General features: G+C 45.3%; 1 protein-coding gene across 6 annotated transcripts in view; it reads right to left on the bottom strand.

Annotated features, from left to right (window-relative positions):
- The window catches only part of ena (ENAH actin regulator enabled), a 597,539-nt gene that overhangs the window by 488,260 nt on the left and 92,454 nt on the right, over positions 1 to 16,825 (bottom strand). The window contains exon 1 of one of the 6 annotated variants that reach the window (XM_069308833.1): positions 10,332 to 10,868. The exons of 4 other annotated variants lie outside the window; for them this stretch is intronic. In XM_069308833.1, coding sequence (XP_069164934.1) covers positions 10,332 to 10,342 — 11 coding nt within the window. In that variant the 5' untranslated portion in view covers positions 10,343 to 10,868. Of the gene's footprint in view, positions 1 to 10,331; positions 10,869 to 16,825 lie in introns of those variants that run through there. One more of the 6 variants, XM_069308820.1, reaches the window with a different exon arrangement.

The following is a 16,825-nucleotide window of genomic DNA, read 5'->3' on the forward strand; positions in this document are numbered from 1 at the left end:
CAGGAAATTCTCATAAAGTTTCAAAACGTTATGAAAAACGTTAATTTAAAGTGTCTTATAGCCTCTGCGCGTACGCCGGACGACTCAAATAGAAAACGGAACAGAACGTCACTTTTGTGAGTCGATTTCATTTCAAATTACGTCCAAATTTGGCCATAGTGCCGCGCATACGAGCCAAAAGTGACGTTATTTTTAAGAGGACGGGTTGCATTCCCACATATTCCAACATGGGAGGGGATCCACAGAAACTTGATGACTCTTCCCTGATTGGTAAGTACTCTCACAGCTCTCTTAATTTCAGCGACTATTGCAAGATTTTCTGCCCGATTTTTAGCTAGGCTTTGCAGTGCTGCTTTTGAATCGGTGCAAATCACTGCACCATTAGTGTTCCGTTCAAGGAACCTTAACGCCATAACAATGGCAGTTAGTTCTGCTTGTGTTGAAGAGGCATAGTTCTCAATACGTGCTTTTTCTTCATTTCTGTGTTGGAAAGTATTATCCTTGATTACCGTGTATGTTGCACCAGCCCTGCCATTGACAGGATTAGATGACCCGTCAGTGTAGATTTGATCAAGTTCATCTCCGGCTTCTTTATAAATTTCCTCGAGATACTTGTGCCTCATTTCTTGTAGTAACATGTGGGATTTTTTCGTTGCCATTTCATTGATGATGATCTTGCATGAGTCATCCTCCCAGGGAGGTAACCTCTCTACAGGCAGGAGCTCACGGGCTTGCTCAAGCAGGTGAAGCTCTTCAAGGTAGCAGACTGATCTGTGATGCCATTTTTTGCTTCTCCTGTTTCCCCCCTGAAAGTAGTACAGAGCTCAGTTTTTTCTTAGCAATATCATTGTAATGAGGATCTCTGGCTATCCTAATTGCAAGCTTAGCATTCAGGTCCTTAATTCTGCTTTTAACACTGGGAAGGGACAACTCCTCTCGTAGATTAGACGTTTTGGCAGTTCTTGGAACTCCAAGAATGATTGTCATGGCTTCATTTTGAATGCTTTCGAGCCTTTCATATCGCTTTGGGAGTAGGTGCACAGAACTGGTGCGGCATAGTCTATGACGGAGCGCACATAGGCTGTGTACATCATTTTAAGCACGGCAATAGAAGCTCCATGTCCATTCCAGGTCATAGCTTTCAGTGCCTTGAGTCGACTTTTGCATGTTCCTATGAGTTAGTTGGTTGAGCTCCTCTTCCCGTTGTTAGAGCCGACAGTGACGCCAAGGTACCGATAGTGGTCAACCCATTCAAGTGTTACACCATTAATTTGCAGTTCTTCATTTGCTCTCCGCTTGTGATGGGAGTATGCCTTTGTCTTGTTTGTGGAGAGAGTGAAACCGAGCTCAATACATTTCCTTCCAAGGAGTTCAATGGACTGTTTTATTTTTCCCAAGGTGGGAGCTTGTATTAGGACATCATCTGCATATCCCACTTGTTGTGTTCTTTCCGGAAAATCAATATTTGCAATGGCGTTCATAAGTACATTGAACAGTGTGGGGGCTTAAGACTCCGCCTTGGGGGATCCCGAGTTCCATATTCATTGTTCTGGAGACTGCTCCATTGAAGCAAACCTTGGCTTTCCTCACTGTGAGGTAGTCTTCAACCCATTTCATGAGTCTTCCCTTGACACCCATGCATGCAAGCTCGTCCAGGATCGCAATACCCTGTGCTTTGTCAAAGGCTCCTTTGATGTTAACAAATACAGAGTACCTAGCCGTGTCATTAGCCAAGTAATTAACTATACAATTTGCTGTGCTCCGTCCTTTAACAAATCCATTGACCCCCTCCCCTAACCTGCATATTTTGTGCAACAGTCGGTTTAGAATGATCCTCTCAAGCATCTTGCAAGTGCATGACACGAGACTGATAGGTCTGTAATTGCCAGGGTCATTGGGCTTCGGTATGGGAATAATTATTGCGTGTTTCCATTGTGTGTGCAACACTCCACTTGGGAATGATTTGTTAAACAGTTGGAGTAGTGGATTCCCAGACACTTCACACAGAGCATTGAGTATGTCGTAGGTGACGCCATCTTCACCAGGTGCTGTACTTTTACCCTTTTTCATAGCCCCCTTTACTTCCTGGGCTGTGATTGGTTCCCCCATACTTCCTGGGCTGTGATTGGTTCCCCATACTCGTCATCACTAGACTGTGCTCTTGTTATCCTAATTCTTCTGTTATTATATCGGAGAAGCTGTTCCCTGCTAACGTCTGCAGGGAGGGAGGAGGAGGATGCTGCATCACTCCACTTCTCTTGAAGATGTCCACGGTTGTTCCAGCAATATTTTTTATACTCGCTGGGAGGATATTGAACAACCGTGGATCTCTGATGTTTATACAGTGTTCTCTGATTGTGCCTATGGCACCTCTGCTCTTCACTGGACCTCTGATGTTTATACAGTGTTCTCTGATTGTGCCTATGGCACCCCTGCTCTTCACTGGACCTCTGATGTTTATACAGTGTTCTCTGATTGTGCCTATGGCACCTATGCTCTTCACTGGTTCTATTCTGCATTTTCTTCCATATCGTTCACTCCAGTATGTTGTTATTTTACTGTGTATATTTGGGACCTGTCCCTCCAGTATTTTCCATGTGTATATTATTTGGTATCTCTCTCGTCTCCTTTGTAGAGAGTACATTTGGAGAGCTTTGAGACGATCCCAATAATTTAGGTGTTTTATCTCGTCTATGCGTGCCGTATATGTTCTCTGTATTCCCTCTATTTCAGCAATCTCTCCTGCTCTGAAGGGGGAAGTGAGTACTGAGCAGTACTCAAGACGGGACAACACAAGTGACTTGAAGAGTACAACCATTGTGATGGGATCCCTGGATTTGAAAGTTCTCGTAATCCATCCGATCATTTTTCTGGCTATCGCAATATTTGCTTGGTTATGCTCCCTAAACGTTAGGTCGTCAGACATTATTATTCCCAAATCCTTGACATGCTGTTTTCCTACTATGGGCAGATTTGATTGTGTTTTGTACCCTGTATTATGTTTAAGGTCCTCATTTTTACCGTACCTGAGTACCGGGAATTTATAACTGTTAAACATCATGTTATTTTCTGATGTCCATTCGCAAACTTTATTAATATCTGCTTGAAGTTTTTCAATGTATTCAGCCGAGATAATTTTCATACTGAATTTTGTGTCATCTGCAAAGGATGATACGAAAATAAGGAAAAGCAGCGGTGCAAGGACTGTACCCTGAGGTACAGAGCTTTTAACTGCGCTTGGACTCAATTTTATATGATTGACTGTTACTCGTTGTGTTCTGTTCGACAGAAAACTGAGTATCCAGCGTCCTACTTTACCGGTTATTCCCATTGACTCATTTTGTGTGCTATCACGCCATGGTCACATTTATCGAAAGCCTTTGCGAAGTCCGTGTATACCACATCAGCATTCTATTTTTCTTCTAATGCCTCAGTGACTTTGTCGTAGTGATCAAGTAGCTGTGAGAGGCACAATCTTCCCTCTCAAAATCCATGTTGGCCTGGGTTGTGAAGGTCATTGGTCTCCATGAAATTAGTGACCTGACTCCTGATCACTCTCTCAAATACTTTTATTATGTGGGACGTTAGTGCAAATGGTCTATAATTCTTTGCCAATGCTTTGCTCCCTCCCTTGTGTAGAGGGGCTATGTCTGGCACTTTAAGTGCATCTGGTATCTCCCCCGTGTCCAAGCTCTTCCTCCACACTATACTGAGTGCCTGTGCTACCGGCACTTTGCATTTCTTTATAAATAATGAATTCCATAAGTCTGAACCCGGGGCCGAGTGCATGGGCATGTTTTCAATTTCTCTTTCAAAATCTGTCACGCTCGTGTTTATATCAGTTATATTTCAAGGGGTTTGGATATCATGCATAAAGAAGTTGTCCGGATCTTCCACTTTCATGCTGTTTATCGGAGTGCTAAACATGTCCTCATACTGCTTTTTAGGATTTCACTGATTTCTTTGTCATCCTCCGTGTATAAACCTTCACTTGTAAGAATAGGTCCAATACTGACAGTAGTGCACATAATACGATCATGAAATAAATGGGACTCTAGGAGTTGTTTCAACCGAGCCATTTTAGGATTACAGCTCTTGCTTGCCGATTCACCAGCTTCCTTATATGATAGTTCCCTACGTGATAGTTTCATAGTACATTGTCCTGAAGTAAATAAGTCTTTAGGATCAGGCTTCAGATAAGCTGAGGATAACAGAAGGTCCCCCTCCCCAGTGTTATCCAAACTCGTGCATATGATGATGGAGTGCGGGTGGGGGGGGGGGGGGGGAGGGTCCTGGCGTAGTTAAGGTAGAGGGCCCCTCTTTAACGTACACAACATTGATTTATTATGCACCTCATACCCATACTGTGGGCGGTGGTGGAAATGGTTCCAGAGGCACATAATCGCTTCAGAAACTGAGCTGAACCCCATAGTTCATTTAGCTAAACAAGTTCAGAGATAAGCACGTCACAGTTATGCCTTGGGGAGCTGAGGGCACTCAAGGATGTCAAGGAGTCACTTACAATTAGCGTGTTAAGTTTGGATTCATATACGCGCTTGAGTGCAAGGATTATGACAACCAATTCTGTTTGAAGAGTGGAGGCCCAGTTACTTAGACGCGCTTCACACTCATGGGAGAAGGAACCATCTCTCCCTGTCACAACAACTGCACTTCCAGCTGCACCATGGGACTGATGCAAGGATCCATCAGTGTAAATAATCTGGGAAAGGGAGCGCTCTCTGACTTAAGCATCAATTTGGCTTAAGGCATTGTACTTTGCTTCTTGTCGAAGCAAGGCTTGTTCTTTAATCAGCTTCTTGAGTGGGAAAGGAGTGATCTGCCATGGGGCAGGAAAGTGTTGTTGTTGTGTCTCTTGGAAGAGGTGATGAATATTATACATTCTGAGCACAGTGGCAGTTTTGACAAGAGGAGCGGGAGTGATCACTCAAGACACACACACAAGCCTGACAACCTCACGCAAGCCGCCACAACTCATTCTCACAGACCTTGCAGCATCATACAACGCAAGGGAGGGGGGAGGGGCCCTAGTGTTGCCTCACAAGGGGGCAACACAAGGGAAGCCTCCCTTGTGACAGTCAGCCTCACGTCCAACCTGTGAACAACTCTTGTAAGCAGCCCCCACCACGAGCCGTGCCCGGGCGCACAGGTCCACATTCACACTAACCTCACTTGTAACACAACACAATATCTTACTGTGTGTAATATTTCCCATAATGGCGTCCGTAACGTGAGGCGCCATCAGAGGTGTGAACATCTGACGGGTGACTTGAGCCATAACGCCAACAAAGTTATCAGTCACAACACCATGAATGGCACACACACAAACGCTAGTCTTTACTACCATCAGTAACAACACCATGAATGGCACACACACAAACGCTAGTGTTTACTACCATCAGTAACAACACCATGAATGACACACACACAAACGCTAGTGTTTACTACCATCAGTAACAACACCATGAATGGCACACACACAAACGCTAGTGTTTACTACCATCAGTCACAACACCATGAATGGCACACACACAAACGCTAGTGTTTACTACCATCAGTCACAACACCATGAATGGCACACACACAAACGCTAGTGTTTACTACCATCAGTCACAACACCATGAATGGCACACACACAAACGCTAGTGTTTACTACCATCAGTAACAACACCATGAATGGCACACACACAAACGCTAGTGTTTACTACCATCAGTAACAACACCATGAATGGCACACACACAAACGCTAGTGTTTACTACCATCAGTCACAACACCATGAATGGCACACACACAAACGCTAGTGTTTACTACCATCAGTAACAACACCATGAATGGCACACACACAAACGCTAGTGTTTACTACCATCAGTAACAACACCATGAATGGCACACACACAAACGCTAGTGTTTACTACCATCAGTAACAACACCATGAATGACACACACACAAACGCTAGTGTTTACTACCATTCAATAAAAGCACAAACTAAAACAAAACACGATGGTTGAGAAAATTGGTGCCACAAGATAAACACATGTTGGGTGTATACCTACACGATGGCTTATATGTGGGCCTGCGGGCCGCTCCAAGCAACAGCCTGGTGGACCAAACTCCCAGAACCCCATCAAGCAGGTATATGTGGGCCTGCGGGCCGCTGCAAGCAACAGCCTGGTGGACCAAACTCTCACAAGTCAAGCCTGGCCTCGGGCCGGGCTTGGGGAGTAGAAGAACTCCCAGAACCCCATCAACCAGGTATATGTGGGCCTGCGGGCCGCTCCCAGCAACAGCCTGGTGGACCAAACTCTCACAAGTCAAGCCTGGCCTCGGGCCGGGCTTGGGGAGTAGAAGAACTCCCAGAACCCCATCAACCAGGTATATGTGGGCCTGCGGGCCGCTCCCAGCAACAGCCTGGTGGACCAAACTCTCACAAGTCAAGCCTGGCCTCGGGCCGGGCTTGGGCAGTAGAAGAACTCCCAGAACCCCATCAAGCAGGTATATGTGGGCCTGCGGGCCGCTCCAAGCAACAGCCTGGTGGACCAAACTCTCACAAGTCAAGCCTGGCCTCGGGCCGGGCTTGGGGAGTAGAAGAACTCCCAGAACCCCATCAACCAGGTATATGTGGGCCTGCGGGCCGCTCCCAGCAACAGCCTGGTGGACCAAACTCTCACAAGTCAAGCCTGGCCTCGGGCCGGGCTTGGGCAGTAGAAGAACTCCCAGAACCCCATCAAGCAGGTATATGTGGGCCTGCGGGCCGCTCCAAGCAACAGCCTGGTGGATCAAACTCCCAGAACCCCATCAAGCAGGTATATGTGGGCCTGCGGACCGCTCCAAGCAACAGCCTGGTGGACCAAACTCTCAGAACCCCATCCAGCAGGTACCACCAGACGAGAACACTCCAGACTATTAAACCTCTGCAAATAAAGGATGATCCCCGGACGCTGAAGCCCGCCAGCTTTATGTCTACGGTAACTCTCACAGGGCGCTATGTTAAGGCCCAGAATCGGGCCAGATTCACGAAGCTGTTACGCAAGCACTTACGAACCTGGGGCCAGATTCACAAAGTTGCTACGCAAGCACTTACAAACCTGGGGCCAGATTCACGAAGCAGTTACGCAAGCACTTACGAACCTGGGGCCAGATTCACAAAGCAGTTATGCAAGCACTTACGAACCTGGGGCCAGATTCACAAAGCAGTTATGCAAGCACTTACGAACCTGCACATCGTTCCTCGATCTTTGGCGGCTTTGTTTACATTTATTAAACAGTTAATGAGCCCCGAAGCACCAGGAGGCTGTTTATAACAATAACAACAGTTGATTGGCAAGTTTTCATGCTTGTGAACTGTTTAATAAATGTAACCAAAGCCGTCAAAGATTGAGGAAAGATGTACAGGATCGTAAGTGCTTGCGTAAATGCTTCGTGATTCTGGCCCCAGGTTTGTAAGTGCTTGCATAACTGTTTCGTGAATCTGGCCCCAGGTTCGAAAGTGCTTGCGTAGCAACTTTGTGAATCTGGCCCCAGGGCCGTAAGTGCTTGCGTAACTGCTTCGTGAATCTGGCCCAAGGTTCATATCTGCTTCGTGAATCTGGCCCCAGGTTGGTAAGTGCTTGCGTAACTGCTTCGTGAATCTGGCCCCAGGTTCGTATCTGCTTCGTGAATCTGGCCCCAGGTTCGTATCTGCTTCGTGAATCTGGCCCTAGGTTCGTAAGTACTTGTGTAACTGCTTCGTGAGTCTGGCCCCAGGTTGGTAAGTACTTGCGTAACTGCTTCGTGAGTCTGGAAAGGTTGGTAAGTGCTTGCGTAACTGCTTCGTGAGTCTGGAAAGGTTGGTAAGTGCTTGCGTAACTGCTTCGTGAGTCTGGAAAGGTTGGTAAGTGCTTGCGTAACTGCTTCGTGAGTCTGGAAAGGTTGGTAAGTACTTGCGTAACTGCTTCGTGAGTCTGGCCCCAGGTTGGTAAGTGCCTGCGTAACTGCTTCGTGAGTCTGGCCCCAGGTTGGTAAGTGCTTGCGTAACTGCTTCGTGAGTCTGGAAAGGTTGGTAAGTACTTGCGTAACTGCTTCGTGAGTCTGGCCCCAGGTTGGTAAGTACTTGCGTAACTGCTTCGTGAGTCTAGAAAGGTTGGTAAGTACTTGCGTAACTGCTTCGTGAGTCTAGAAAGGTTGGTAAGTACTTGCGTAACTGCTTCGTGAGTCTAGAAAGGTTGGTAAGTGCTTGTGTAACTGCTTCGTGAGTCTGGCCCCAGGTTGGTAAGTGCTTGTGTAACTGCTTCGCGAGTCTGGCTGTTGAACGCCAGTTAGGCACCATGGACATACACATAGGGTGACCCAATACCCTCTTATGATGGCCGGCGCTAAGCTAAACAACTTAATAGGTATCAACAACATTGTCAACAGATGTGAATGTAGCTGTGCGCCTGCAGCCCTCAGACCTTGAGAGACAGCCAGGGCCACGGAGCGTCTACACACTCTCCCTCACACACTCTTAACTTCTAGATCCTGGCCCGTGTACAAGATATATATTTTGATAATAAAACTAAGGAAGAGCAGTGGACGTTTGGTACTCCAATTCCTGCCCACTACCGAGTAACCTTCGACCATCCCCGGTCAACAACAACCTAATCATTCTACAACACCTGGTTGATACCTGCTTGATGGGGTTCTGGGAGTTTGGTCCACCAGGCTGTTGCTTGGAGCGGCCCGCAGGCCCACATATACCTGCTTGATGGGGTTCTGGGAGTTCTTCTACTGCCCAAGCCCGGCCCGAGGCCAGGCTCAACTTGTGAGAGTTTGGTCCACCAGGCTGTTGCTTGGAGCGGCCCGCAGGCCCACATACCCACCACAGCCCGGCTGATCCGGAACTTCTCTTAGAAAACCGTCCAGTTTTCTCTTGAAGATGTCCACGGTTGTTCCGGCAATATTTCTTATGCTCGCTGAGCATAAGAACATCTCCCAGTGTTACATGGCCCCAGGCTTAAACGTCCGGAGCATAACACTCCAACACACTTCAAGTAAACATTACATAATTTGTTGATATGTTAAATGGTAAACATATATCACGTGAGTAATCTGTGAAGAGGAAATGTGAGAGCAATAACCTGGGGACCAGATTCACGAAGCAGTTACGCAAGCACTTACGAACGTGTACATCTTTCCTCAATCTTTGACGGCTTTGGTTACATTTATTAAACAGTTTACAAGCATGAAAACTTGCCAATCAACTGATGTTATTGTTATAAACAGCCTCCTGGTGCTTAGGAGCTCATTAACTGTGTAATAATTGTAAACAAAGCCGCCAAAAATTTAGGAAAGATGTACAGGTTCGTAAGTGCTTCGTGAATCTGGCCCGATGCTGTGAATAGTCAACATGTCAGTGTGATGACTACACTAAGACCCCCAACATGACCCTGGCCAGGGACCTGGGGCCAGATTCACGAAAACAGTTACTCAAGCACTTACGAACCTGTCCATCTTTTCTCAATCTATGGCGGCTTTGTTTACAATTATTAAACAGTTAATGAGCTCCGAAGCACCAGGAGGCTGTTTATAACAATAACAACAGTTGATTGGCAAGTTTTCCTGCTTGTAAACTGTTTAATAAATGTAACCAAAGCCGTCAAAGGTTGAGGAAAGATGTACACGTTCGTAAGTGCTTGCGTAACTGCTTCGTGAATGTGGCCCCAGACTTGCACACCACCCCAACACACACATCACAAGACCAACATGCAAAATCAAGTGGTGTAGATTATAGTAAACAAAACAAACAAACAAAATACGCAATAACAGCAGGAGGACCACAAGTCTTTCCTTAGCCACTGATATGGTTCCAGGGGGGGGGGGGGGGGGGGAAGGGGGGGGGGAGGGTAAGCGTAAGAGCACTTTGTCACTAATCGCTTTAGATCAAAACAAACATTATGTCTACAGTATTCCAAAATGGGCAGGAGGGAGTAGGGGGGGGGGGGTCATAAGCCAATATACTTGAACATTTTCACACTAACTTCTGATATGGAAAAGTCTAAAAATTCACCTCGCTATACCTGAGGCTCAAACATAACATACACTGCATAAACCTTTATAAAAGAATAGAGATCTCGTATATATATTTATATATATATATATATATATATATATATATATATATATATATATATATATATATATATATATATATATATATATATATATATATATATTAACAGCCATTTAAATAGTATTGAGGCTTGGAAAATGGTGAAGAAGCGGTGCGTGCAAGAGACCGAGACAGATATATAGAGAGAGATAAGTAATCAATTTGAATAAAACATCCAAACTGACCCTGACTCCATCGTGGGAGACGCGCTGTGGGGGGACGACGACGAGTCGGTGGTGACGAGACGCGCGCGGGCACACACAGGCGCAGCTGACGGTAGGGGTGTTGTGGTAGTGCTGTGGTGGTAGTGGTAGTGGTGGTTGTGGTGGTGGCAGGGGGTTGGAGCCGTGACAAGGGGTTCACAACCTCTCCTACATACACACACACACACACGCGCGCACGTGTGGGTTACGGCAAGCCGGGGCGGGGAGGGGCGGCCGCCGGCTTCAAGAGCGCCCTCAACACAACCAAACTCACCCGCTCTGTTTCTTAGCAATTATTATTCTGCCGTCACAGTGACTATTGGTAACATTATTTGTTATATCTTCCTAGACTTAGGGTTCAGTTCTCAGTTCCTTGTGCAAGTCTCACTTTTCTAGTTTCTCAGTAATGTTCACCATCAACACCTCAAGATCACTACAATCTCTCAGTAATGTTCACCATCAACACCTCAAGATCACTACAATCTCTCAGTAATGTTCACCATCAACACCTCAAGATCACTACAATCTCTCAGTAATGTTCACCATCAACACCTCAAGATCACTACAATCTCTCAGTAATGTTCACCATCAACACCTCAAGATCACTACAATCTCTCAGTAATGTTCACCATCAACACCTCAAGATCACTACAATCTCTCAGGGGCTCCTGATGCGTGTTCACTGATCTTGCCTGTACGGGATATTAACACCACTCTCATTATCATCACAAATATATCTCCAGGTAGAAATTATAGTAATTGTGAGGAATGGATCACTACAGCCCCACACAGACGCCTCCTCCCTCACCTCCCACCCATCAACCAGCGAAGTGAGGAATGGATCACACTACAGCCCCACACAGACGCCTCCTCCCTCACCTCCCACCCATCAACCAGCGAAGGACCACCCCAAATGGCTGCGTCAAACTCAACACACATAATCAAACGGAGTTTCTCAAAAACACTCCTACACAAACCTGCCCAACCACTTGAGGTGGACGGTAGAGCGACGGTCTCGCTTCATGCAGGTCGGCGTTCGATCCCCGACTGCCCAAGAGGTTGGGCACCATTCCTTTCCCCCTGTCCCATCCCAATTCCTTATCCTGACCCCTTCCCAGGGCTATGTAGTCGTAGTGGCTTGGCGCTTTCCCTGATACTTCCCTTCCTACATAAATCACTATCAACTAGTGTCTTCATCCTGACGAAGAGTGATATACTGCACGTGAATGCTCACTTAGTTGAGCTTGCGGGGGTTGAGCTTCGGCTCTTTGGTCCCGCCTCTCAACTGGTGAACAGATTCCTGAGCCTACTGGGCTCTATCTATTGAGTTTTTGAAGAGTATGTAGTAAGGTGTTCTCTAGAAAATGTCGACACACAGTTGTGGAATTGAAACAGTCCACATAAAAATAGAACAACCCACCCACCATAAATACCCAAATTACAGAAGTGTTCACTCTACCCGCCATGAGAGTAAGAACACGAGGGAACGTGAAGATGCCAACATAGAAGAACACGAGGGAACGTGAAGATGCCAACATAGAAGAACACGAGGGAACGTGAAGATGCCAACATAGAAGAACACGAGGGAACGTGAAGATGCCAACATAGAAGAACACGAGGGAACGTGAAGATGCCAACATAGAAGAACACGAGGGAACGTGAAGATGCCAACATAGAAGAACACGAGGGAACGTGAAGATGCCAACATAGAAGAACACGAGGGAACGTGAAGATGCCAACATAGAAGACACCGCTCAACACGCCACGAACACGAGGGAACGTGAAGATGCCAACATAGAAGACACCGCTCAACATGCCACGAACACGAGGGAACGTGAAGATGCCAACATAGAAGACACCGCTCAACATGCCACGAACACGAGGGAACGTGAAGATGCCAACATAGAAGACACCGCTCAACACGCCACGAACACGAGGGAACGTGAAGATGCCAACATAGAAGACACCGCTCAACACGCCACGAACACGAGGGAACGTGAAGATGCCAACATAGAAGAACACGAGGGAACGTGAAGATGCCAACATAGAAGAACACGAGGGAACGTGAAGATGCCAACATAGAAGAACACGAGGGAACGTGAAGATGCCAACATAGAAGACACCGCTCAACACGCCACGAACACGAGGGAACGTGAAGATGCCAACATAGAAGAACACGAGGGAACGTGAAGATGCCAACATAGAAGAACACGAGGGAACGTGAAGATGCCAACATAGAAGAACACGAGGGAACGTGAAGATGCCAACATAGAAGACACCGCTCAACACGCCACGAACACGAGGGAACGTGAAGATGCCAACATAGAAGAACACGAGGGAACGTGAAGATGCCAACATAGAAGAACACGAGGGAACGTGAAGATGCCAACATAGAAGAACACGAGGGAACGTGAAGATGCCAACATAGAAGACACCGCTCAACATGCCACGAACACGAGGGAACGTGAAGATGCCAACATAGAAGAACACCGCTCAACACGCCACGAACACGAGGGAACGTGAAGATGCCGACATAGAAGACACCGCTCAACATGCCACGCTCACTACACCTCATTAATCTTTGTATCTCCTTCCTCCCTCCCCTCCCCCCCTTTATATTTTATTCGTCCCTATTTACGTCCCCAATCCCACCCCCATTTATGCCCTATTTTTCTTTTACGATGTACTTCTCACCTATTTGTATTATGTGCCTGACCTCCCTAACGACATAAATCCAATACGTCCAGAACTGTCCCTTTAACGGACTCACTATAGTCCGTGCTACATGAACATTTCGTTCCGAGTACTTAAAATCTACACCAACAACAACACTGTCCCTTCACTTGAGAATGAACCATATAGGCTCAAAACGTTGTGTAAATTTATAATAAGTGCAATACATGTTACAGTTAGTTAGTTATTTCTCTTCACCTCGAACAAAGATGACATTTGAAGAAATCCTCTGCCAATTAAACCAAGAGGCAAGAGCACTAGTCAAGAGGGATTGAAGCCCTAAACAGGAAAATAATCAAAACAGAATATGCAGTCATATTCAATACATATATACACAATAAAATTACATTAAATTGATGCATCCAATGAGAACATCAGTAGGAATCATAAGGGGGGATTCGAACCCTCTCGCTTGGTACTCCCAAGCCTTAGACCACTACACCACGACACGGTCACAAGTAATGCCACCTGGGTCTCGGCTAATGGAGTCCTGGGGCAAACAGCCACGGACCGTCGCTCTACCGTCCAGCCCAAGTGGACAGTAGGACTCCAGGTGGGAGTCCATGGGTGTAGTGCTCGTCTAGAGTGACCACCAGGACGCTGGTTGTATGTCATCCATCTGCTTCACCATGTTCTGCTCACAGATACTCATATCTTCACAGACACGGAGCTTATGGTACGGTGAGGTATTCCCAACATGATGTACTTGAAGAACAACTACATAATGCACAATTATACCACTGCGTCCAGCAAATAGGCGCTGTAGCACTAGAAACATGCAGACGGCATATACTATTAGAAACATGTATATGGCAGATACCACCAAGAAAAGAGAAAAAGACGCAAACTGGAAGGAGAACGGTGCTCGCTCAATAGACGAAGAAAACAAACGGGAGAACATCTCAGACGCTCCAGTCTATCCCAACAACGACGAGGAGAAAATAGAAACTATGCAGAAAAATAGAAATGCTGAAGCGGAGAGAATCATATAAAATCCAAAAGAGGCAAAGGGAGCAAAAGCCCACAAGTGACATAGAGAAGAATCCGAAATACGTTTTCTCGTATGCAAAAACAAGACTAAAAATTGCATCCAACATTGGGCCCTTGTGCAAGGGTGACGGAACTTTCACAGATAACAATAAAGAAATGAGTGAAATACTGCATGCAGGCGATGAGTCACAATAACGTGGCTAAAGTATGTTGACCAGACCACACACTAAAAGGTGAAGGTACGACGACGTTTCGGTCCGTCCAGGACCATTCTCAAGTCGACTGAGGCGTTGCTTCGATTCTGTTTTCATTGAACCCCATTGAAAAACAATGATCCAAATGAATGTGACATTTATTAATGTGATACAGACATTGAACCACATATGAGATGTCACCCTAACCCCACCGGACTTTACAGTAGTCATCGACAGCATGCCCATGCACTCTGCACCAGGCCCACACTACTGGAGCTCTATATTCACTACTGGAGCTCTATATTCACTACTGGAGCTCTATATTCACTACTGGAGCTCTATATTCACTACTGGAGCTCTATATTCACTACTGGAGCTCTATATTCACTACTGGAGCTCTATATTCACTACTGGAGCTCTATATTCATCAAGAAGACCAAAACATGTTATGACCCCCATGTAGCCTTGGTGGAACGAGTCTACCCGACTGAGAGTTACTCTACCGACCCGACCTGATAAGGCAGTCCTTAAGAGAGCCGGTCGGCCGAGCGGACAGCACACTAGGCTTGTGATCCTGTGGCCCCGGGTTCGATCCCGGGCGCTGGCGAGAAACAATGGGCAGAGTTTCTTTCACCCTATGCCCCTGTTACCTAGCAGTAAAATAGGTACCTGTGTGTTAGTCAGCTGTCACAGGCTGCTTCCTGGGGGTGGAGGCCTGGTCGAGGACCGGGCCGCGGGGACTCTAAGCCCCGAAAACACCTCAAGGTAACCTCAAGGAGAATAGGTTAACATGTATTTACTCCAGTGAGAGTAGGTTAATATGTATTTGCTCCAGTGAGAGTGAGGTTAATATGTGTTTACACCAGTGAGAGTAGGTTAATATGTATTTACTCCAGTGAGAGTAGGTTAATATGTATTTACTCCAGTGAGAGTGAGGTTAATATGTGTTTACACCAGTGAGAGTAGGTTAATATGTATTTACTCCAGTGAGAGTAGGTTAATATGTATTTACTCCAGTGAGAGTGAGGTTAATATGTATTTACTCCAGTGAGAGTAGGTTAATATGTATTTACTCCAGTGAGAGTGAGGTTAACATGTATTAACTCCAGTGAGAGTGAGGTTAACATGTATTTACTCCAGTGAGAGTGAGGTTAACATGTATTTACTCCAGTGAGAGTGAGGTTAACATGTATTAACTCCAGTGAGAGTGAGGTTAACATGTATTAACTCCAGTGAGAGTGAGGTTAACATGTATTAACTCCAGTGAGAGTGAGGTTAACATGTATTAACTCCAGTGAGAGTGAGGTTAACATGTATTAACTCCAGTGAGAGTGAGGTTAACATGTATTAACTCCAGTGAGAGTGAGGTTAACATGTATTAACTCCAGTGAGAGTGAGGTTAACATGTATTAACTCCAGTGAGAGTGAGGTTAACATGTATTTACTCCAGTGAGAGTGAGGTTAACATGTATTAACTCCAGTGAGAGTGAGGTTAACATGTATTAACTCCAGTGAGAGTGAGGTTAACATGTATTAACTCCAGTGAGAGTGAGGTTAACATGTATTAACTCCAGTGAGAGTGAGGTTAACATGTATTTACTCCAGTGAGAGTGAGGTTAACATGTATTAACTCCAGTGAGAGTGAGGTTAACATGTATTAACTCCAGTGAGAGTAGGACAGTGTCGTGGGGATCTTTTATTCTTTGACGTGTAAGTCCAGTGGTCAATCTCATTAGCTACTTTGTGTGTGTTTAATAGCTAGATTAGATTATATTTTTTATATTTTAGGAGGAAATTGCTAATTACGTCATCAAAAATTTACTAATCAACTAGTTAGTTTTAGTTAATTAACAAATTAGTTGTAGTAATTAACTAGTTAGAGTAGCTGTTAATTAGGAGTCATCATTGGACTTGTACTTGTGGTCAATGTTGCCGGCAGTTCAGCCCGTCCTCCAAACAAAGACCCAAAAGTGATTCCATCCACCCGCCAACCCCCAGCTGTTTATGAATGAAAAACAGTTTACATATGACTCACAACTGATGACGTTTGAACACTTCCGGAACAAGTGCTTCACTGACGAATTTTGTTCGAACCACAACTCTATAAATGCTTCACTCACGTACTACAAATACAAATAATTGCCAACAGAACCTAACCTATGCCTATATATGAACAATATGCTAATATATTATAATATTAATTTATAGTTGAGAAAATTCCCGTTTTGAATGAACAGCATGTAAAAATTTATGAATGTGTCTGTGGGCAACCCGTTCTCGCAAATTTAATAAGTCAATATTGACTTATTAAATATGTGCATAGGTGACATACTTAACATAATAGATACCCTTAAAAAGATTCATAGAAAACACCGACCTTACCTAACCTTGTTAGTATCTTAAGATAAGCATCTTATTGCTTCGTAATTACAATTATTACCTAACCTATACCTATACCTATTATACCTATTATAGGTTAGGTAATAATTGTAATTACGAAGCAATAAGATGCTTATCTTAAGATACTAACAAGGTTAGGTAAGGTCGGTGTTTTCTATG

Source organism: Procambarus clarkii, chromosome 6 (genome assembly GCF_040958095.1).
Source record: "Procambarus clarkii isolate CNS0578487 chromosome 6, FALCON_Pclarkii_2.0, whole genome shotgun sequence".
NCBI classification, from domain to species: domain Eukaryota; kingdom Metazoa; phylum Arthropoda; class Malacostraca; order Decapoda; family Cambaridae; genus Procambarus; species Procambarus clarkii.